Below are 22,643 nucleotides of genomic sequence, written 5' to 3'. Positions count from 1 at the left end.
GCTCATGAAAACCCCAGATCCACAATCTCAGAAAATTAGAATATTACATGCAATCAATAAAACAAGGAGTGTACATAGAACAATATTGGACCTCTGAAAAGTATAAGCATGCATATGTACTCAGTACTTGGTTTGGGTCCCTTTTGCAGCAATTACTGCCTCAGTGCAGAGTGGCATGGAAGCTATCAGCATGTGGCACTGCTGAGGTGTTATGGAAGACCAGGATGCTTCAATAGCGGCCTTCAGCTCTTCTGCATTGTTCGGTCTCATGTCTCTCATCTTTCTCTTGGCAATGCCCTATAGATTCTCTATGGGGTTCAGGTCAGGCGAGTTTGCTGGCCAATAAAGCACAGTAATCCCACGGTCATTGAACCAGGTTTTGGTGCTTTTGGCAGTGTGGGCAGGTGCCAAGTCCTGCTGGAAAATGAAGTCAGCATCCCCATAAAGCTCGTCTGTGGAAGGAAGCATGAAGTGCTCCAAAATCTCCTGGTAGACGGTTGTGTTGACCCTGGACCTAATGAAGCACAGTGGACCAACACCAGCAGATGACATGGCTCCCCAAATCAACACAGACTGTGGAAACTTCACACAGGACTTCAAGCATCTTGCAGTGTGTGCCTCTCCATTCTTCCTCCAGACTCTGGGTCCTTGGTTTCCAAATGAGATGCAAAAGTTGCTCTCATCAGAAAAGAGGACTTTGGACCACTAAGCAACAGACCAGGTCTGTTTTTCTTTAGCCCAGGTAAGACGCTTCTGACATTGTTTGTTGTTCAGGAGCGGCTTGACAAGAGGAATACGACATTTGAAGCCCATGTCCAGGATCCGTCTGTGTGTGGTGGCTCTTGATGCACTGACTCCAGCCTCAGTCCACTCCTTATGAAAGTCCCCAACACTTTTGAATGGCCTTTTCCTGACAATCCTCTCCAGGATGCGGTCATCCCTGCTGCTTGTGCAACTTTTTCTTCCACACTTTTCCCTTCCACATAACTTTCTATTAATGTGCTTTGATACAGCACTTTGGGAACATCCAACTTCTTTTGCAATTAACTTTTGAGGCTTTCCCTCCTTATGGAGGGTGTCAATGATGGTTTTCTGCACAACTGTAAGCCATAATCATCACAATTATGACAAATCACAGCTTGAACTATCTTGCTTTGCATGTAATGAGTCTATCTCATATATTAGTTTCCCCTTTTAAGCTGCATTACTGAAATAAATGAACTTTTGCACGATATTCTAATTTTTCGAGTTTCACCTGTAATAACATATCCATAGTTTTTGACCATCTGTAATGGTATAATGGTAATGAACTTAGGGAATCTATTCAGTGCTTGATTACAGCTGATACACTCCATACTATTGTGGAGGAACAATTGATAAATGTATCTTCTGATGCTTCCTTGGGGGAAAAAAAATCCTGATGTCTCTCCTTGAAATTTGATAGTGCTCATTAGCACAAAAAAACTAAATACAAAGACAATGAATACTCTTGCTGTAATCTAATTTAATCAGGATTTTCTGTGATTGATGATGTGCTGTCAAATTGTGTCTACACCTAACAACCATAAAGAGAGTTTTTCCCTACAATTTGTCCCAAACGTGGTCTTTCAGGTCTTGCAGTTGCTGACACATTGAACAAATGAATGAGGAAAAATATTAAATACAAAACAAGCAATATGTTTTGTTGTCTCAAAATGAATTCCAGCTTTTAGGAATTACGTGAAAGTAAGCAAACTCATCCTTTCGTTTAAAAAAATGTGGTTTTAAATCTGATTTTGATTTTTGTTTGTTCCCCATGAAACAGATTTATTTTATAAAGTTAACAGTTGCATTAATTTAATGTGATAACTTTTAATTCGTAAAAGTGCTATAATTGTTTCTTGACCAATTCTAGTTTACTCATGAAGGCAGAACATTTCCACACAAATTCATTATTTTAGGGGACTGTCATCATGTTAGTTGTGAAGTTTAAAAGAGGATTTTTTTCCCTGTCCTTTACTTTTCACAATAATTAACGAAATAACTTATTATACTCTGGAAAGAATGCAAAAGTACAGTGGATTTCCTTTTGGATCAGCAACTTTGACACATTACTATAAGAACATACACACACAGCAGTAATAAATTTCTTCCATGTTAGCAGCATTTTGGGGGGGTAACAAACCTCATTACAGTGAAAAAAATAGGTTTCACAAAGACTTTTCAGCACGAAGCTTAAAATACAATTACATGACATATTTCGCAGTTAATAGCAGATTGGAGAGCAATGGACAAATGCTCAAGATACATCTCTTACAAAGCCCACACTCACCTCTTTTAATGCCTCATTAATATTATCAAAACATATAGAGGATTAAATGGGCTGCATTTACTAAAAGCAAAATAGCCGCTTACTGTTCACCAAGCATATTTTTTTCACCAATATACTCTATTAGTTAGCACTTTAAGTGCTGGCTTAGCTTCCCAAGCCCAGAATAAATTAAAATAAAAAATATTTCATTTCTGATCCTTGCATGCAGATCTACATAAACAGAGCTCTCTTACCCATTGGGATTAGCAATCTTTCAGTGGTGCGGACTGAAGTGTATGTATATAAAGGACACACATTAAGAACAAGCTCACCCATTGTGGCAAGTGGGGGGTGAGGGGGGCAAGCGAAGGGAAAGTAAGAGCAGAAGAAAAAGCAAGGGGCCGCAGCAACAAATGGAATTTGAAGTAATTTTTAATATATTACTTTATACTAATCAATGGTAAAGTTAACATTTGTATGACCAGAACAAATACCTATCTAAACTTGGATCCAATTTCCTGCAATGATCAACCAATCACCTCTGGAAAACCACAGGCAAGATATGATGGCTAAATGTTCTCATGTATTAATCCTTGGTTTGTTTAACCATGGTTTCTTGAATCAGTCACGGTGATTGTATTTAATTAGGTAAATTAAGGGTATGAAAAGGTATGAAAAGATGGCCTTCAGGGCCCCTAGAGATGCCCCTCGCAGATTAATTGGGAGGGGGCGGATTTAAGAATACTATGAGTACCTGGTCATCCCTTAGCCCTAAGATGGAGGCAAAAGCAAATTAGTTCTGAGAAACCTTGTCAAGAAAACTGCAGGGGCTTCTCCATGCAGTCACTAAGAATCTGACATGGATAACCTGAAGGAGAAGAAAAAATAAATCCTTGCAGATGCTCATCTAATTTCAATTTTAAAAAAAACTCTGAAACTCCACCCTTCCCAAGCCCTAATGTTCAACAGCAGGGGTGGGCAACTATGAGCCCTTTATGACCTGTGGCCTTCAACTCCCAGCATTCCTGAGCCAGCCACATGGCTCAGTAATTCTGGGAGTTGAAGTCCACAGGTTGTAAAGGGATCTAGTTTGCCCACCCTTCCTCAACAGACTTCACAAAGAGCAATGCAGCCATTGGATTTGTGTTACTGTGCCATAAGGTTTATAAAGCATATTGGCTGCATTCACACATTGCAGTAAAGCATACAGAAAGAAATGAGTGCAACTCATGGTCCCCAGTAGCTGGATTCTAGGGACAGACTGTTTCCAACCCTGCAAAACTATCATAACTAGTAGATTTCGGGGGTGGGGGGAGAAAAATATATTATATTGTATGGAGCTGCAGTGAGAATAAACTTTTAAAAGAGATCCCTTTTTGTATTAGCTCGCTACTAACCCCAAACAGTGTCAGGAATATTGCGGGAGAATGAGAAATCCCAGACCGAACCTTTTCCCACTATAGGAGTATGATTGGTTTGTGTTAGCATGAAAGGGTTCCTGATTTCCAGTCTGTGCATGCCAGCCTTAGACAAAAGGGCTGCTACCTTTGGGGAATGCGGAATGTTCAAACAAGTCTCTATTTTCCTGGTAAGAACTGCCCTACATTTTCTGAGGCAGAAAAAATCATTTTGATTTTGACTGCAGTTAAGTTTGGTTATTCAGTGTCTTTCTTTCTTTCTTTCTTTCTTTCTTTCTTTCTTTCTTTCTTTCTTTCTTTCTTTCTTTCTTTCTTTCTTTCTTTCTTTTTCTCTTTCTCTTTCTCTTTCTCTTTCTTTCTTTCTTCTTTTATCTAGGATAGATGATAGATAGATAGATAGATAGATAGATAGATAGATAGATAGATATGATAGATAGATATAACTAGAGATAAATATAGATAGATGATAGACAGGTAGGCAGGCAGATATGGCCATTTGCTATATATGAATGCCAACAAGGCAGTCTTTCTGAAAGAGCAGAGAAAGACATGTTTGCACTTGCTTGCTGTTACAGAAATGACAGCCAGCGATTCCCGGGTGGCAAAGGAACAGACTTGGAAAACCACAGTCAGAAACCAATCTTCTCAAAGACACTTTAACAACCCCAGACAGCTCTATGCCCGCTGGCTTGTTTAAACCAGGCATCTGCCTGTACAACCTACTTATACCATTAAAAAAAAGCAATGCTGGTTTATAATAACGAGCACTATTCCATTATTTGTGTGTGGGGGGGAGCCAACTGTTTAGTACCAGGGCACATTAAAACTGAATATAGTATACAAGACAAAAGTCTTACTTTGCAGACATGAGAAATGGGATTGGATTACCAGTTGCAGCTCCGGGGTGACATTATTTCTAATCTGAGACAATCCTGAACCTTTTGGGGTGATTTTTTTAAGACTCTAAACTAATGGAAAGGAAGGAAGGGTTCTGGGTCAAGCAATGGTGCTGTAGGCCCCTTGACAGTGCCACGAAGTTTTTTTCTCTGAAATCCTAGAGTGGGTGCCAGTACTACTGGCAGGGTTCATGTCTCATGCTTATAGGTGTTTATTTTTTAAAAGCCCTTTGCAGTTCAAGCATTGCACTAAGGTCCACAAACTCAGAGTTCTGAGTTTGCACAACATATTCAACCCAGGCAAAATCACTATTATGGCTTCCTGTAATGTTTCATCTCAATTACTACTGAGATGATAGGTAGGCAGGTAGGTAGGTAGACAGACAGTCAGACATAGAATCTACCTAACTGAAAGGCAGCTTTCTATATTTATAGAAGACCATACCTATTCTACTGTAAACATTAACTGAGCAATTAAAACCAGAATCTTGGAGAGAATTGTTTCCAAACATTTAACTTGTCCCACAAGTTAATATACATCCATATCCATCAGAGTAGCATCTTATAAATACAAGCCACAAAAGTGGACATGTACCTCTCTCACTCTTCATACAGTGCACCCACCCACCCACACGCACACACGCACGCACACGCACACACACAAACACACGAAGATTTCTTATACAGAAATTATGCTTTTCATTGTTGGAAACAATGACATTATCTCTCAGAGACAATTAACTTTAGGTTTCTGCTGTGTTATTAAAATGTACATCAAAAGAGGTCCATGCATGAATCAAGATCACTCTTGCTTTCTGTTCATAACCACAGTAAAGGAGCATTGGCTTCCATTTCTTGAGTCTGAGCTTCAGGTTTCAATTCATCCTTTAAGAAGCAATAAAGATTCTCCTGCTCCTCTGTGAAGAAGTAAGGGAGAAATGGTTGCTGTAAACCCACTCTCTGTTGTGTTCAGTCTTCATTGAATGTATCTATTCTGAAAAAAAGAGAAAGATGTTTTATTGAATTGCTCGCATGCTTAACACTCTGCCGTGTTAAGGTGCTTTATTCAGATGGATGCCGAGAAACATTTTTATATTCATTTCCACATGTTTGTTGCATTTATCGCAAACCAAGGGATTTCATTAAATTATAATTTATCACAAATTATAAGGGTCTTGTTATCTTGACTGCAAACCAGAATAAGTGTGGAGAATGTTACTTTAGAATGGAAACTTTTCCCACTTCCCATAGTCCATGCTATGTCCATGCTATCTCAAAAACCTTCAGATCCAATACAAATTAATATTCTTCCACTACTGTACATTATAGTCAGGTAGTTTCTTTAACCAGATTTTTCCATGACTTAGTGAGCATAATATTAGGAGATCTGCTCACTTCACCTGTGCATCATCAGATCTGAATATTAAACTTCTTTTTTGAACACAGCACCTGCCACAAACAAGTCACTCTGTTATCTCCACTGCTCCTCAGTGAAAGGGGTTCACGATTATACTTCTGAAATCAAAGCAACAAAAAAAAAATCACATCCAATTCCTCTGTCCATATTCCCTTTCTTTTTTTCCTACCTATTTCTACTTACTCTAAATAATTGAAGTTTGTACTATAAACAATTGCAGCTTATACTATATATTTACACAGTTCTTATTTTGAACAGTATACGTGTGTTATACTGCTTGTACTCTATACTCTAATAATAATCACATCAATTCCCTTTGATCGTCAACAAAACAATCAAAGAAAGGACACATAACTGCAACTCCTGTGTCATGCGTATGCAGTGGATGCATTTTTACAAAAAGTCTATAAAATATTTTTATAAAAACAGGGCTTTTATGTCATAGAATGCACCAGAACGGAGTTCCAGCACCTTTTTTCAACAATTTTTCCCGAGTTGCTTTGAACAAAATCCTAGTCTTTTACATACACTGAAAATTGAAGGTTTTTTTTCCCCAACTACAAAGGTAAACCTTGTAGGGTAGGCAAGGCGGGTTGTATGACGTGTGTGAGTTCCGGCAAAAAAGCACTGTATAAAAATATAATAAACTAATAATAAGAGGAGCTAATAAACCTATAAATACATTGCACTTGGCATCGTACAAATCATGGTAGAAAAGCTCAAGATCCACCCATCGTACTGTGAGAATCAGATACGTATACCAAGTCCATATTTTCATTACACTTTTATCATAGTAACTAAGTTGCCTTCATGCTTTTGAGTCGCTGGAAAAACAGCTTTCCCAGAAGTGCCCAATATTTCCCAATTGCTCTCTTCATCAGTCTAAGATCCAGTGTTACGGTGGTGGACCGGGACCAAAACCTCCCAGGTTTTGGTGCATTCTGAGTTATGAAGGTTTCATTGACTAATTTTAGGCAGATAGTCAGCCCACCTTCTTCACAGAGTCGTGGTCCTGAGAAAGATGGGGGGAGGGGAAGAAATCCTACTTGGGCTGCCATGAGCAATTGAAGGAGAGAGATCTAACAAGTAAATGAGTATACAACAGACAGATATCAGATAATGCTATGGAATAGAACAGAATAGAACAGAATAGAAAGTGTTAGAGAAAGACTTTAATTTATCTTTACAGGCAGCCTTTTCTTATAAAATGTAATTTCTTTCTTTAAAACCGAAACAAAACCCGAATGCTTTATTTATGTCAATCTCATTAATGAATATCCCTTGAACGACACAGATTTACAGTTTTGCCAGTATCTGTTTGATTTATTCATGCTGACAAGAAAGCCCCATAAAAAAAATTAAGTGGTAAATATAAAAAGTTCATGATTAAGCAAGTTCTGATCCATTAAGAGAGCAACTTTTGAGAAGAAGCTATTCTCTCAGAAACCATAGCATACAGGAGGATACAGGTAGTCCTCGACTTATAACAGTTCACTTAGTGACCTGTTATAACTGCACTGAAAAAAGTGACATGATCATTTTTTACCCTTATGACTGTTGCAGCATCCCCACGGGATGCTCATATTTATGATAGTTGCAGTGTCCCGGGGTCACGTGATCACCTTTTGTGACCTTTTGACAAGCAAAGTCAGTGGGGGAAGCCATATTCACTTAACAATCACGTTACTAATTTAACAACTGCAGTGATTCACTTAACAATTGTGGCAGGAAAGGTCATAAAAAGAGGCAAAACACACTTAACAACTGTCTTGATTAGCAACAGAAATTTTGGTCGTATGTCAAAGACTAACCTGTATCTGCCCAGACACAAACACTGCTAAGTTTCCCACTTTCCTTTTTCAAAGGTGGCACACCCCACATTGCTCATCTTCAAGCAATACTAGGTAACTATACAAGCCAACTCCTTCCACACCATAAAGTTTAAAACTTTTTTTCAGGTCAAAGCCAGATGAATGTACGTAAGAGGAGCTTGTCTTTTGTTCTCAGTGGGATTGTCTCCTTTGTCCCTTCAGTTTTTGAAAGAAAATGTTTAGGCCACAACACAAGAACCCACTGAACTTTAGTAGTGAAAAGGCAGAATGAAGTGAGCCTGGAGTAGGTGGGGCCAGCACCCACTAATTCTTTGTGGGTAATTGCTGCCAGACAGAATTTAGCAGGTATTGGCAAGAAAGCTGCTTTAACTACAAGTTAATAGCTCCCTTGCAGATAGAAGCTTAGCATCCACTGGATGAGATATGCCTGAATTTCTGCATTTATAGATTCCATTTCCAGCAGACACAACAAGAAAATGTCTCCTGGCCTAACTCACCAGTATTCAACATAAAGACAGACTATACCAGCTGAATACATAATAGTGATTACAAACTTTAAACAGTGATATGTTTATAGCTCCATGAATTATTCTAATTTCAGGAGCATTCGTGCAAAATTATTGCAGCACTGACTTCCTTATCTGACTTCCTCTATGAGCATAAATTTAACCATTGTCTACTATCTTGGCGTTGGATGGACCTGGAAGAAAGAAAGAAAAAGTGTTCTTCAACTAGTCAGTGAATGCATGTACTGGATTATTTTTACCATACAGGTAATCCTCGATTTACAACCATTTGTTTAGTGACCGTTTGAACTTACAACAACACTGAAGAAAGTGAATTATCATCATTTTTCCTGCTTTTCACTGTTGCAGCATCCCCAAGGTCATGTGATCAAAATTTGGTCTTTAGTATCCAATTTTAAAAGATAAAGAAAAAAAACACAAAAAAGTTGTAAAAAGTTTAAAAAGTGGCAAGGCTGCAGGTGTTCATAATAATACTGGAAAAATTTAAAATATGAAAGTGATTTCCACCTGGAATGGTTGTTTGACATGCGTCTGAAGAATGCATCCATGGCTAATGATTGGAAGAATGCCATTAAGAGAGAGTATCAAAACTGCAAGGGGATTGATTAGTTTATTAAATGTTTCTGGAAAGTTATTTGACAGAATCCTGAAGGAAAGGGAACAAGAAATAACAGTGAGCAAAATCTGATACAAGTGTTTTTGCTGTTCAACATGTCAATGTGAAATATATGGAGGTAAGAACTTTTTTGTATTAAAGAGAATCTAGAGGGTACATATGAAATATGTGTGGTTAAATAAGAAGACATAGATTCAAGAATGATTAGGTGTGAAAGAATGTGAATTAAATAAAAGTTAGTGAACAGTATGAAAAGCAGCACATTGAAGTGATATGATCACACAAAGACAGTGATTGAGAATCAAGTTATAAAACAAATATATAAAGAGAAGGCCCCCTCTCATGACATTGATGAGATCCTAAAAAAAAAGAAATGTGAGGAGTTTGAAGACCAAAGATAACATATAAATGTGTGAAAAGAAGGATGGTCTGCAATTATAGGAAGCTATAATGATGTAGAGTGAATGTTGTATAATACTTTAGCTATACAGAAGAAACTTGATTTAGTATACTTTGAATTCAGTGGAAGAAATTCTTGTTATATTTATGTTATTACAGAACATAACAGGAATTTCTTCCAATTTCAACTGTTGCATCTGTGGATGGTGTAGTCTCCAACTTAATGGACTATTGGGAACAATGGGCAATACCTCCAGTTGATCTGTTAACAGAGATTTATGTTGTTTTCTTTTTTTTTTCTATCTCATCTCTTTAACCCTATTTCCCATTCCTTTCTGGTTTTTTTAAATCTCCATGGAGAATAGTGGCAATGACTGATGAAGAGTTAAAGGGAGACTAGTATACTGTAGCTATTTCAAGCCCTTTAACTCTCATCAGCTAGTCTTATCCCTCTGGGATTCGAACCTGGGCAGCTTGTATGTTAGGCAGCCATATTAACCTTTATTTTATTTATTTATTTATTTTAATTCCATTTATATCCCGCCCTTCTCCGAAGACTCAGGGCGGCTTACAAGCTTAGCAGTAGCCTTCATTCTATGTATATGCCTGCTTATTAGGGCTTTCACACACACACCAAGCGGCATTATTACAAAGTCAGCTTAATTGCCCCCAACAATCTGGGTCCTCATTTTACCTACCTCGGAAGGATGGAAGGCTGAGTCAACCTTGAGCCTGGTGGGATGCGAACCTGCACTAATTGCAGGCAGCTGGTGTTACTTAAGGAGGCATTAGCCCACTGCTCCAACAAGGCTCTTTAGGCCACAGGCTCCCCCTTACTCCTGTCAGTAGAGGCCAGGGAAAATATATATCTATGTGTTGGGTAGAGCACCTGGTCTACATATCAAAAAGTCATAAAAGGAAACCCAAGGGAAATAGGATAATGGTAGTATTTTCTCATGGTTGACTCAGCCTTCCATCCTTCCAAGGTCATTACAATGAGGACCCAGATTGTTGGGGATAATATGCTGACTCTGTAAACTGCTTGGAGAGGGCTGTAAAGCCCTGTGAAGCGGTATATAAATCTAAGTGCTATCTGCTATTCTTCATTGTTTGACAAATCAATAGAAACCATTGGCTTTCCACATGTAGCTCACCAGTTGATAAACAGTAATTGTAACACAACTTAAAAGTCAGTTGCTAGATAAAAGTACAGTGGCCCTGATCACAATTAAGCCCAATACTTCTGTTGCTAACCAAGACATTTGTTAAGTGAGTTTTGCCCCATTTTACGACTTTTCTTGCCACAGTTGTTAAATGAATGACTGCAGTTGTTGAGTTGGTAATATGGTTGTTATGGGAATCTGGCTTCCCCATTGACTTCGCTTGTCAGAAGTTTGCAAAAGGTTATCATATGACCCCAGGACATTGCAACCGTCACAAATACGAGTCAGTTGCCAAGCATCTGAATTTTGATAACATAACCATGGAGGGATGCTGCAATGGTCTGAAATGTGAAAAAACGATCGTAAGTCACATTTGTTTCAGTAGTGTTATAACTTTGAACTGTCACTAAATGTATGGCGTTAAGTCTAGGATAACCTATATAACACTGATGTGATGTTAAGTATAATTGAATAGATTGGGACTGAGTTTGGTGGGTCGAATCCTGAGTGCCGCGTAACAGAGTGAGCGCCTGTCCCAGCTTCTGCCAACCTAGCAGTTCGAAAGCACGTAAAAATGCAAGTAGAAAAATAGGGACCACTACAGTGGGAAGGTAACAGCGTTCCGTGCGCCTTTGGCGTCTAGTCATGCCGGCCACATGACCACGGAGACGTCCTCGGACAAGCGCTGGCTCTTCAGCTTTGAAACGGAGATGAGCTTTTCTTGCCGGAAACGACTAGCACGCATGTGCGGGGGAACCTTTACCTTTACCTTTACCTTTTAGTGGTTCACTATAATCACCTTCTGGGCCTTTCCTCATTGTTGAGATGAAGTGCCATCCTCCCATTCTTTTGGTGGCAGAAAACTATGCTGGTGTGAAATCTTCTCCTATTTCCAGTCCCTCTTCTTCTATATGTTGTGAAGCTTTGATGAATTGTAGGGAGCCATGGGGCTGACCTTGGAGAAGGCATCCTAAGGAGAAATTTCCTGAACAATTAATCAGGGGAATGACTTGCCTTCAGAACTTGTGGGTGCTCCAATATTGGAGATTTTTAAGAAGAGACTGGACAGCCACTTGTCCCTGAGCAGAGGGTTGGACTAGAAGACCTCCAAGGTCTCTTCCAACTCTGTTATTCAGTAACTCTGCATCCCGAAGACAACATGACAAGAGCAAGTACTAAAGCTGCATTGCACCCAGGAAGAAAGGAAAGTGCTACAAAAACACTTAGACTGGTTACCCTATAATTTCCCTAGGGTACAAGTAAAAGGGAGGGATGGGAAAAAGCAGGCAGACTTCTCAGCAAAGTATAGTTGTACTGTACTTCCTGCAGAGTCATACCTTGTACTGCTGACACAAACGTCCTGATTTGGGGTGAGCAACACAGGTTGAACAATGTGACTTGTTGAGTTTCTCCTACTTCAGACTCACTCATAGGCTGGAATGAGATGAAGCTTCATGAGGGACCAAGGCAGAAAAAAAGATGCCAGAAGTTTTGGGGGCCAGAGTTAGGGGCATGTGGGGATACAAACTATCTGTACGAACCATGCTTTATCTGTTGGCATGATAAAGGTAAAGGTAAAGGTTCCCCTGCACATGCGTGCTAGTCGTTTCCGACTCTAGGGGCCGGTGCTCATCTCCGTTTCAAAGCCGAAGAGCCAGCGCTTGTCCGAGGACATCTCCGTGGTCATGTGGCCGGCATGACTAGACGCCAAAGGCGCACGGAACGCTGTTACCTTCCCACCATGGTGGTCCCTATTTTTCTACTTGCATTTTTACGTGCTTTAGAACTGCTAGGTTGGCAGAAGCTGGGACGAGTAACAGGCGCTCACTCTGTTACGCGGCACTCGGGATTCGACCCGCCAAACTGCCGACCATCTGATCGACAAGCTCAGCGTCCTAACCCACTGAGCCACCGCGTCCCTGTTGGCATGATAGGTGTAACTATATTTTGGCTCGGTATGACTCTATAGAAATGTTTTCTTATTGCATCAATCGGGGGGGGGGGACTTGTGATTCTCCAGAATTCGTTGGTTTCTACCCACATCCCTGTCATACTTAATGATTTGCTGGGTGAGAGGAAAGATGGGGTTCTAATCATATTTAGAGGGAATCACATCTCCATCTTCGTCCTATATAAAAATTGCAAGCTTGATTTATTAAAGTACTAACAGTACTTTGTTCTGTTAGTTTAAAGAATTACTGCTACAAGTTTAAATTAATTATACAGTATTATACAAGCAGCATAGAGAGAAATGAAATTTGCAAAATCTTACAGGGAATGAGGATGTCAAGACCTTAAGCATGTAAAGAAATTCTACTGGAATACTTCAGGCATCTTCACCCCAACTGTCTACAATGAGGCCACTTACACATAGACCTTGCTAACAAAGTTAAAAGTAGTCTACTGCTCCAGTATGTTGTTTCAATCTGCACTCATTCTCTAACCACATTGATAATCTGGTCTGTTGGTTATGTTTCTTTAAAAATGAAGCAACCAAGAAAATTATTAACAGGTACAGGCAACTGTGTTTACTTTTTGGAAAAAAGCCAATATTTGCAGGAAATCAAGGATGTATTATTTCATAGCAGGAAGTACCTAGCATTACAGAACTAGGCCTGGATTACAGGACTGTAAATATACGATTCAGTAGCCTCCTTACAACTCATTCTCTGACTAATGAATTGTATAAATACTATAACAATGAATTACAAACTGGGCACTTTGTAGAGGATTTGCCATTGAATTCTTCAGTGCAAAGAACTATTCTAAACTATTCTAAATTAACAAAGATAAAAAAATCTCTCTTCTGATATTTTGAAGGACACAGTGAAATTAGCTACCAACAATATTCTCAAAACATTGCTATTTTGAGCTGTTCTTTTGATAGTACTAGCTCTCAGAGTTATTTACAGACTAGATTCACACATTATGCTAAGCCAAAATATGGTTTGTTTGGTTTTAGCATAGTGTGAAGTGTGACTTAACCATTGTCGATTGCATAATATGGTGGACATCTTAGCATATTATGGAAACTCAGCCCTTTGTGGCTCAATTAACAAACCATGGTTAAGTCAATAATGGATTATTGCAATGCATACATCTTTTCCCTGGGGTCTGCCTTTAGAATCTTTTAAATGCTTGCAAAATTCTATATCCAGAGGAGCTTCATAATAAAGTGTCTATGATTATTTCCAGCCTCAAATCTGTAACTGTAGCATATACCAATCATAGGGGGACAAAACTTGATTTGACAAGCAAATTTAAAAATAAAATTCTTAGCCATTCCCTTTCCATCACCACCATATTTCCTTTTCCACATCCTTTCCAAGCTGCTACCCTCAAGCACTGGTTAGGGAAGAAGGCTTTCCTGTTTCAAATATTTTAGAAAAGCTAAGAATCAGCTATATTTATTTTTATTTATTTGTATCCCACCTTTATGATTTTATAAACAACCCAAGTCAGTGAATCTATCCAACAGATTTTTCCCACCACAATAACCCTGTGAGGTGGGTCGGGGAGAGAGAGAATGAGAGAGAAAAACTTGGCCCAAAGTCACCCAACTGGCTTTTCATGGCTAAAGCAAACTTGAACTCACACTTTCTAGCCTGTTGCTTTAACCACTAGACCAAACTGTCTCTCTATGTAGAAATCCCAATCTTTTGGGCAAAACTGAGCAAACAATTCAATTGTTTTCAACCTGACGTCCTTTACAATGTGTTTCTCCTAGCCAAAAATCTGGAGAGTTTGAAAATTTGAGGAAGATTTAACTTGGAGAAGGCCATTTTTGATATATCTTTCCGCAAAGGGAGATGGGGACAAATAAGAAAGATGGTGGGAAAGATGCCTCATTCTTTATCATGCTCCCTAGATGGCTTTTGATGGTGTTTTGGATTAGCCAGCAAATACCCCAAACACCAAAACACCTGCCTTCCACTCTAGGATTTAGTCAAGTCTTCAAGGTCAAGTCTGTGAAACCAGCCCTCCTCCTAAACCAATTTTTGGTCCCAAGATCTCCTTTACTGCTTTCTCTCCTGCAGCTAGGCTTCCTTCACTACTAGTGTCAGTTTAAAGGATGGGATGGAGATTTCATTCTGAAACTATCATCTGAACTGGCTGACTTATCTTGTGTGTTCCTTTCTCTCATCTGTTGGTGTTCTTTTCCCAATGTAGCAGATCCGGTTTTAGAAAAGTTACTACTCACCCAGCTCAGCCTCCTAACTAATTTATATATTTCCAAGGATAAGTTAAAGAAAGAACCATTGATCAGGCCTCTGTTATAGATGGATTTTTTTTCATCTTACTTTTTCCTGGTAAATTCTCAGCTCTGCCCTGCAGATTTTCAAGTAAGAACACTCTTTTATTTAGGGCCATTTGGAGACATAAAAGGTAAAGGTTCCCCCGCACATGTGTGCTAGTCATTTCCAACTCTAGGGGCTGGTGCTCATCTCCGTTTCAAAGCCAAAGAGCCAGCACTTGTCTGAGGACATCTCTGTGGTCATGTGGCTGGCATGACTAGACGCCAAAGGCACACGGAACGCTGTTACCTTCCCACCGGAGTGGTCCCTATTTTTCTACTTGCATTTTTACGTGCTTTCGAACTGCTAGGTTGGCAGAAGCTGGGACGAGTAACAGGCGCTCACTCTGTTACGCGGCACTCGGGATTTGACCGGCCAAACCGCCGACCTTCTGATTGACAAGAACATACTTTCATTTAAACAAGTCTAACTATACCAACAGGATAAAAACCAGTGAGGTCTTCACTTAATGACAGCAACAAAACTGCTGATATTGCTATTGCCACTTTACAACCATGCAGCTTAGCAAAGAAATTTCAGTCCCAATTGCCACTGTAACCAGAGGATACCTGTAGTTGCTTGTAAATATACTGTATCAGATGATTGTGACTTATTAAACAAATCATAGCTTAACATGAGGTCTGTCATTTTCCAAACATAAGACTGTCAAGAGTCTTCTGTTCAGAGAAATATTTTCTCAGACTGTATTAATGTAATTGAGCCAGTTTGGCCTAAGTGATTAAGGTGCTAGCCTAAAAGCCAGGAAACTATGAGTTCTAATTCTGCCTTAGGCAGGAAGCCAGCTGGGTGACATTGGGCCAGTTACTCTCTCTCAGCCCAACCCAACTCAGGGTTGTTGTTGTTGTGAAAAATGGAAAGTGAAAGGAGTCTTAAGTAATACGAAATACGATAAAACTCAAACAAACAAACGATTTTTTTCCCCTCAGCAGCAGCACTATTCCGGAAACTGTATGTTTGAGTGGAAAGATGAGTAAAAAGAAGTTGGAAGCCAATCTTCTTGAATTCAATGGTGTTTCCTTACAAATGAACCCATGAAAGTTTCTTTGTATTATTTCTTCTAGAGCAGTGTTTTTCAAACTTGGCAATTTTAAAATGTGTGGTCTTCAACTCCATACTGGCTGAAGAGTTCTGAGAGTTGAAGTCCACACATCTTAAACTTGCCTAGTTTGAAAAACACTGGTCTAGACTTTTTCCACCCTGTATTCTATGAACTCTTTCCAAAGCTGTTCCCCATAAAACACCAAAGATTTTCTTTGGTTGTTTTTTTTTTTAAAAACCCTTTCCAATGTATATAGTATGTGAGAGATGCATGTGCATTTTTTAGTTTTTATTTTAATTTAATTTCTGTTTTTTGGCTGAAGCATAGCCAGTCTAGGGGATTGGACTCATAAGACTGTCTGATAGGAGACAATCATCAAATACATAGAGGTTGAGTTGGTGTAGGCTTATTCTTTTCTGAGATAAAAATGGGAACATAAGTGGATGTAACTACTTTGCTATTTTCCTGTGATGAAAAATAAAGAGATTTATATTGTCATGCTTTTTAAAAAAAATCAAGGAAATCAAATTTCACTTATTTTCCTTCTGCTAAGAATGAAGTACTAGTGAATAATTAAAACCTTGGTTTTCTATTCAGATGTTATCAAATCTTTCTCTCTTTAAACAAAACCGCTCCGGGTGATACAGCAAGGACTTCTCTGTTAAGCTGTGGGATCATTTCTTCATGAACAAACACTATCATGTCTTAACCAAATGCAAATTCCTTAGTGCTTGAACCTCAGCTAAGATGGCTCTAGAGTCTAGCTAGACAATGCCTACCTTATAATTAGGCAGGGAGATAACCTCCTTGAACAGAGCAGCAAATTATTCATTATTTATTTGGTTGTTGCTGTGTTTTCTCTCCCAAGCATTTCTGCTTTGTGTCAACATTGCTTGCTCAGTTTTCAGAAGGAAATGCCATCTGAGACTTACTTCAAGTAGCATGTTATCTCGGAATGATCCTGACCAAGACACTTGCCCTTCCAAAGATGTATGTAGGGCTTGGTTGCTTATAATGTACAATACACTTACCTCACTATTTGACCTACAGTAAATATATTTTTGCATGTATCGCATTTTATGATGTGCCTAGCATCGGAACAGATTATTATGGCTAGATTAGCTATGGCTCAAGGGCGCATCAACTGATTGATCTCTCTTGGCCGATAGATGCTAACTGATGTCTTTTACTTTGTAAGTTTATTTGGTAAACTACCTTATTTAATCTCAGTATGTTTAACCAGAAACACTGCTGCTCCAAGTGGTAAGTATCAGTATTCGATGACTGCATTTGGGACAGCCAGTCAATACTCTGTGTTTCCAGTAAACACCATTTAGAAAAACATGAGCACATCCCTAGCTGTTGAAGAGTAGAGTAGTCATAGCCCATGCAAAGTGTCCCATGCACAATAGCACACTTCCTTCATGGAGTGTAAATCTCTTAATTTCCATTTATTTCAACTGCACAAGCGATTCTATCTCATATGTATGATCATTTAGCTGTTGCAACTGATGGAAACAGCTTGGGGTTGTTTTTTGTTGTTGTTGTTTTTTGCCTTGATGTACCAATTGTTAAATTCTGGGTCAATGCTTAAAGTTCAGTGAAGGATGGGGAAACTGCCAAATCAATTACAGTATATCAAAGGTTCAAGTTTGTGAATGGATCTTCTGACTCCTACACAACTTTTCAGTAAGTGATGTTTTTAAAATGTCCAGCCACAAAGCCATTGCAAAGTCCAAATGCTAAGTATATTTGGTGAGAAGTAAATCTTATGGATGCACTGTATCCTACTTCCTAGGAAACTGTGCCCAAGACCATATTACATCATGCTGTCCATTTCCCGTTTGACTGGGAACCAGTCCTTTTAGATTTATTGGGGCACCAGCTGAATCAACAACAACCCTGAAGAAAGTTTGCAGCCCTAATACTTAAGCCCTCCTTTTTGCACGGATGCAGTTGTGTATCCAATTTCAGTCAAGTTGAGGCGAAAGGCAATAAATAGAATGAAACATCAAGAGATATCCCACTCACTCCTCAACAGAATGGAAAATGAGAAATGCCAGGAAATAGCTGCGGAACCTGTTATGTTGTGACGTAAGAGGAAGGCTTATCAAATGAAATACAGTGGGGGAAAAGGAAGCACACAAAGGGATAAATAAGAAAGAGGATAGTAGAGGGATGATGAAATTGACAGGTCCCATTCTGCAAAGGACAAAGTGTGTGCCAGTTTATCTTAATTAGATAAAATGAAGGCTTGAGCAAATGGCTAGGCTTTTTGTTATCATGGCCCAACCTGCTGTAAATAAGCTATTTGCCAGTCAGAGGACAGACATGATGTGTAAATATTGACTTTAAATTTCTTTGGTGGTTCTCATTTCTCCTTAGCAAAGTCCATGACTTTCTAAAGGTCAGCTCAAACAGTGGAATCTTTCATAAAAGAAACAGTAACCAGCTGTAACTTTCTGGAAACATTTACCATTATAAAATTATGGAAGGCCCAAAGGGAAGAATGATCAAAACTGGTACCATATGTTATGCCCATAATTCTTTATATATTAAATATATTTATATATTAAAGACAATTTCCCCATCCCTTACTCCACGAAGCTGGAGAGGTAAAAAGGAGAGAAACTTATTCTCTATATATTCATAGCTATGCACAGTGATATCAAAGGTGCACAGATACACTTTGCACACATGCATTCGTGTTACACTGACCTGAGTGTCTCTATGAAAGGAAGCAGTCCTTATGCAAAGTCCTGCATCATCACATTAGCCTCTTTGGCTTTCTTGCACATGTACAGCCACTTGATTATCCGAGCATTGCGTTCAACCACAGAGGTGCCACTAGGCCCCTGTTCCGTGAGCTCTTCCTCCAGGAGTCCATCTTCATCGCTGTGTCTTGTGAAGTCACTTTCAGAAGCTGCCCCGCTGATGCTGTGCAGATGGAATGAGAAATTGTCTGAATTCTCTTGGCCTAAATCTTTTATTACCTCAGGTGCAAGGCCACAGTTCTTAAAGAAAGTGTCAAATTCAGAGAAGGATTTTGAATATCGTGAACTGATATCTGACTGAGATCTTTGAAGACCTTTCGATCTCATCTCCTTTAGGTCATAAGGTGATGAAGTCACATTTAGGGCAGTTTTGCATCTGCTGACCAGGAAGGGCATTGGGTTTGCCTTTGTGGATGAATTCTGTCCTTCTAGATCATAACTATGGCTTGTGTCTTTGTCCAAGATAGTCCCTTCCACTTCAGGAACGGTTTCTTCCTTGAGAACTGCTTTGGACACCTCAGAAAACAGCTGCTTTTCCTTGAAGGAACCCTGGAACAACCTCCGGACCAAATTCCCACGAGTATTCTCCTGGCTTTGACCTCTGACAAATTCACATTTCTGACGATAGATCACCAAGGAATCTGGCCGGATCTGCCTTTTACCACTGTTGCGCCTCACAATGGGCGGACCGCCCTGCCGGGCTGCCAGGCTCAGTTCTGTGGCCCTGGGAACTTGGGCTGCCGTGTCCTTCTCCTCTCTCGAGAGTTCAATCTTCTTGCTTTCCACCGAGCAAGTCTCACTGCTGCTCTCCGAAGTTGAGCTGAGGGTGATGGCAGGCACCTGCTTCCTGCTGATGACTTGCTGGCTTTTCACATACTTGGCCTTATCTGCTGCCAACCTTTCCACGGCGCTCTTCCTGCTAGGGTTGGCTGCCTCCATCTGCTTGCGAAGGTGTTCTGGACCCTTGTGGAGAAGCCGTGCTGTCAGTGAGGAGGGGAAATCAGAGATGGCATGCATTCTCCCCATGTGGGAGAGTTCGCTTGGCATAGCAGGCTCAGGTGTCCCACGCTGATTTGCACTTCCGGGGGGGGAGGGAAGAAAGAAAAAATCAAATCTCCTCCTCCTCCTTTCTGATTCTTCTGGGATAAGCAATCCAAGGAGCCTCTCACAAGCAGCCAGCCCCTGTTGCTGTCTCCCTCTCAGTGCTTTCCAAACAAAGCAAAACACCTTCTGCTCTGGCCAAGCCCAACTGTCTGTGCCTGCTGCCGACACTCTCTAACTGCACACATGCATGAGTACACACCCCTCCACAGCTGCTTCTTTGCACATTCACCTTTCCACTGAGCCAGCCTCTAGGAACCAGGCACAGCCAATCCTCTCTGACATCAGTCGGGAGGGAGATGACTCACTGACGCTAGAGGAGTGTCTCAAACCATCAACACTCCATTGCCTCAAGCAAGGGGGAGCCTTAATGAATAGGTTTAAAAAAAAAGAATAAGAAACAACACATAAGCTTCCTTCTGCCTCCTCCTACAGCAACAGCAAAAGCCCAATGGGAACAAAAGTGCTAGAGGAGCTTTCTTTGGCAGAGATTGAGGCGCAAGGGACAAAATAAACACGCCCAAGATCCTTCTGTAGATAAGGTGGTCTTTTCCTTGATGACCTTGAAAGCCCTATTGGTGAGAGGAGGGAAGTTCAATGAACTTGGATTTGAGTACTGATGTGTATGTTGATGAAGAAACTGAGCTACGAAGCTGGAAGTTCCCAGTTCCGAGTTTGAATCTGCCAAGAAACTTTCGAGGCAGTTGAGAGGCTCAGCCTCATGCTCTGCACTCTTGTCACTTGGGGAACAAAAATCACGATTTGATTGGCAGGTTTGCTGTAAGGGGAATGCTTCCAATGCATTTTGAACACGTGTGAAAGTACTATTCAAATGCCAAAGATTATTTATATTGCAGGCAGAGGCAGGGGAATCTATTTCCCTTTTACCACTTCCATGATGTATTTACAATATGGAAAAGAATTATTATTTTTATAAAGAAGTAACTAAATTCTCTCTCTTTCTGAAATGGTGGGAGGAGAGGTGGGGTAGTCTATGATGGTTAACAAAAAAAAATCAAAAGGGTTCTGGTGACATTTTTTCTGACTCAGGCTTTTTTATTCAAAGGTAAAAAAGCTTTTGTCTTTTGATGAGAGCTGTAGGGCTCAAAATTTTATCCCGTTTAATAAAATGTCCTAGTTGGCAAAGGTGCCATCAGTCCTCGGTTATAGTCCTCAAGGGAATTGTGTCTATACAAGTGCTGACCTACAAGGTTATTTCAAAAAGGACTGCAGCACTCTAATAATTCGGCAAAAGACATGCTTTGGTAAAGTGTTTGCTTTCCATTTTAAACCCTGCTTAAGGTACTCAAGTCACAGCCTGGCAAATTGGCCTGGCTCCAGAGCTCTGATACTCGCCCCCTTTCCTCTGACAACTCATCCTCTCTTCCTGTTGCTCATCGCCTCTCCCAGTGGCTGGAGCAAACCAAACTCTTACATTCCATATTGCGTGTAAAACGGTACGGGTGGGTAGGTGGAATTCTAAGGCTGTTGAAAAGTATATTTTCACACCATCATAAAGAAGAGGGGAGTCCCCAAATCCCTCCCACCCCAAACCCACCCACTTCCCCCCCCAAAGCTAAATACAGGATTATAGTTACAATAATCATATTCTAAATAAAAATTATGCATAATATACAATTAACCAAATTCATAATATGCTTTAACTCCCCTTTAACATAACTACAAACAAAGTACCAATAACAATATCCCACTAAAATCTACTCATAAGCTAAATGGAACTTTTTAGTCCCATATTTGTTCTGAATATAATTTATCCATCTCCTCCAAACTGAAATATATCTTTCCTGTGAATGATCTTTCAAATAAGCAGAAATCTTAGACATTTCTGCAAGATTCGAAACTTTAAACACCCATTCTCCTATAGTGGGCAAACTATCCTTCTTCCAATATTGTCCCACCAGTAACCGTGCTGCTGTTATCATGTTCAACATCAAGTTAGTTTCTTTAACATCACAATCTACAACAATACCCAATAAAAACAATTGCGGAGAAAACTTTATCTTTCTCTTAAAAATCTTTTGAATGTTCCGCCAAATTTTGATCCAAAAAGCTTTTATATTTCTACAAGTCCACCACATGTGAAAATAGGTAGCTTCCAAACTACCACATCTCCAACATTTAGACTGTAAATTAGCTTTATTGTAAATTATTGTAAAATTTTGTTTTTGTAAAACTCTTTAATAAAAAAAAGAAGAAGAGGGGAGTCAAGCTATTCTCCAAAGCACCTGAGGGCAGGACAAGAAGCAATGGATGGAAACTAATCAAAGAACAATTAACCAGTGGAACAACCTGCCTCCAGAAGTTGTGAATGCTCCAACAGTGGGAAGTTTTTAAGAAGAGGCTGGACAGCCATTTGTCTGAAATGGTATAGGGCTTCTTGCCTGAGCAGGGGTTTGGACTAGATGACCTCCAAGGTCCCTTCCAACTCTGTTATTCTATTATTCTGCAAGGGATTATAGCAATTTCTAGTCAACCAGAAAACATGATTGCATACCCTGAACAGTTGCTGGCATGCTGGATTTCCTTACAGAAGGTCATGGGGAGATGTCAGAAGAAAGGGAACTGATGTAAGAGATGGAGCTTAAAGTGTAACCCCACTTTTGCTTTTGTCTGGCCAGGACATTCTCCCAACTCATTCATTGGATTTTTGGAGTACAGCACAGTTTTTGGTTGTCATAGTATAATTTGTCCCTTGACTTTTATCTCACAGACTTGGAGATATATATTGTTTAAACATCACCCCTATGAGGTAGACCAGACTAAAAAACAGACTCCACATAACCTAAAATGTTTTTTTTATTGAAATTGGCTATAGTAACAGAATTTAGCAAGTC

General features: G+C 39.8%; 1 protein-coding gene across 2 annotated transcripts; it reads right to left on the bottom strand.

Annotated features, from left to right (window-relative positions):
• Positions 1-1,507: 1,507 nt before the first annotated feature.
• Positions 1,508-20,024, bottom strand: FAM110C (family with sequence similarity 110 member C). Of its 2 annotated transcripts, none has more exons than XM_083348162.1 (2): positions 18,632-20,024; positions 1,508-5,598 (listed from the first exon to the last, which is right to left on the bottom strand). In XM_083348162.1, exon 1 carries the CDS (start codon positions 19,732-19,734, stop codon positions 18,661-18,663), a length of 1,074 nt encoding a protein of 357 aa, XP_083204288.1. In that variant the 5' UTR covers positions 19,735-20,024; the 3' UTR covers positions 1,508-5,598; positions 18,632-18,660. The 2 variants fall into 2 exon arrangements, with proteins under 2 accessions (XP_083204288.1, XP_083204289.1); XM_083348163.1 differs by having other exon boundaries at positions 1,508-5,593.
• Between the last annotated feature and the right edge of the window lie 2,619 nt (positions 20,025-22,643).

Source organism: Vipera ursinii, assembly GCF_947247035.1.
Source record: "Vipera ursinii genome assembly, chromosome: 1".
Classification (NCBI taxonomy): Eukaryota; Metazoa; Chordata; class Lepidosauria; order Squamata; family Viperidae; genus Vipera; species Vipera ursinii.
This window is presented reverse-complemented; position numbering and strand designations above follow the sequence as displayed.